The 1,720-nt window shown below is 40.9% G+C and overlaps 1 protein-coding gene across 1 annotated transcript in view; it reads left to right on the top strand.

The window, feature by feature from the left end:
* The first annotated feature begins 460 nt into the window (after positions 1-460).
* The window catches only part of LOC103513341, a 7,562-nt gene continuing 6,302 nt past the window's right edge, over positions 461-1,720 (top strand). Inside the window, exon 1 of the mRNA XM_008478163.3 lies at positions 461-571. Coding sequence (XP_008476385.1) covers positions 461-571 — 111 coding nt within the window. The remainder of the gene's footprint in view (positions 572-1,720) is intronic.

Below are 1,720 nucleotides of genomic sequence, written 5' to 3'. Positions count from 1 at the left end.
GAGCTGGATTTTTTTTTGCCCATTTCTAGTATTGTATTCGTTGTCGAGATGTGGAGTCGTTCAGATATTTTCTTAAACCCTCGGAGTTTACAGTCAATTATTTGATTTCTTTTTAGATGGTTTAATCTCTTTAATCTGTTCATTTAAAACTGAGAGTTTGATGACTCATATTATGTTCCAGATAATGGGCAGTTTTTTTACTTTCCTTACCTATTTTGTGATTACCTACCTACCTACTCAGTTAGGGTTAGATCGTTTCTAGTGTGTTTTGCATAGCAGTTCTTCAACATTTTCACCAAGTTTATTGTGCAATTCTAACAAATCTTACCCATCCTATGTAGAAACTCACAGAAAGTTTACTAGTATAGAAACTTAGAAACACCTAGCCATGTTGTTTCACTGTTTCGTCGAGCTCGCTCCCGTGATAGTTCACCAGCCTGTTTCATTTCAGATCTTCCCCATGGACAAGGTCACTTATTTGGGTATGCAGCAACATATGGCTCACCTGCAGCATCAGCAGCATATGAATAAGGGTCTCTCGCATTATATTCCTACGCTCAAAGTACCCCAAGTCCTGAGCAGCAATGGGCAGCATCTGTTGGACAATCCACTGGGTGAGTAGACTCAAGGAGAGGTCAAGCGGGAGGGTAAAACTAACAATTTTGGAGACGGAAACAATCAACAAAATTTATTGACGGACTGCCCAAAGTTTGGGTTGCCAAAACGACACAGCATACTTTTCAGACAAAATTGTTACAGTTAAACCTGCCTCGGTGGTGTAGTGGTCAAGGCGCTCGCCTGGTAAACAGGAGGGCGTGGGTTCAATCCCAGCCGAGGTATGGAATTTTATCCTCATATAATTTGAGAATTTGACCACAATAATAGTAGTAGCCTACTGCTGGAGTAAAGGGACTTTTCAGTCCTATGCGAGCAGTATAAATAAGCACTATTATTACTATTACTTTGTCACCCCGGGGGTTAGAGCTTTGATAGAGGGAACTGTAACTGCTAAGGTCTTATCGTCCCGAAAGCGAAGGTTTGATAGAGGAATACGTAGGTCAATAGAGGGATCTTCATTTGAGGGATTTTCATTTATTTTACTTCTAATTTACCTATCAATAAAATAAAAGTTTAAAAGTTCATTTAATATACCCATAAATTTAATCAAAATCTGATAAATGGACAGTTACGGCGAAGCAGATAGGTAAACTAAAAATATTTCTTAGTTCTATTCTATTCTATTATAGGACTGGTTGCTCCTCTCCCAAGAGAGTATGCAATTAACACTGCGACCTCTGTAGATCTATTGTGACCAGTATTTTTTCCCCTGCCCAAGCTGCTATACCCTGGCCTTGATGGAACCTAGAAGTACCCTCACTGGTATATTTCAACCTCCCCAGTTTCTCTAAAATTAACCTGCAGCACCTCTAAAGAGTCCGCATACTCAGGTTTATTCCAGAGAAAAGCTGTGAGTCCATAGACTATCCCATTAAGAGGATACCAAGAGGTGTCATCAAGGCCAGAGAGCTAGCTAAGGGCCCCTAAATTGTAGGGGTCAGATGAGGGATATTCAGGTACATAATTATGTCGTTGTACCCAACTTCCTGAGACGGACTTGACCATAGTCCCATTCAGGTACCCTCAAAAGAGCCAGTGTTATTGTCTGTGGCTTCACAGGGCTGGCTTTGTCTCAGTTTTACGTCCTCCAGCGAGACAAACC

This window comes from Diaphorina citri, unplaced genomic scaffold (genome assembly GCF_000475195.1).
Source record: "Diaphorina citri unplaced genomic scaffold, Diaci psyllid genome assembly version 1.1 scaffold960, whole genome shotgun sequence".
NCBI classification, from domain to species: domain Eukaryota; kingdom Metazoa; phylum Arthropoda; class Insecta; order Hemiptera; family Psyllidae; genus Diaphorina; species Diaphorina citri.
The sequence above is the reverse complement of the archived record's forward strand: the minus strand, read 5'-3'. Positions and strand labels throughout refer to the sequence as shown.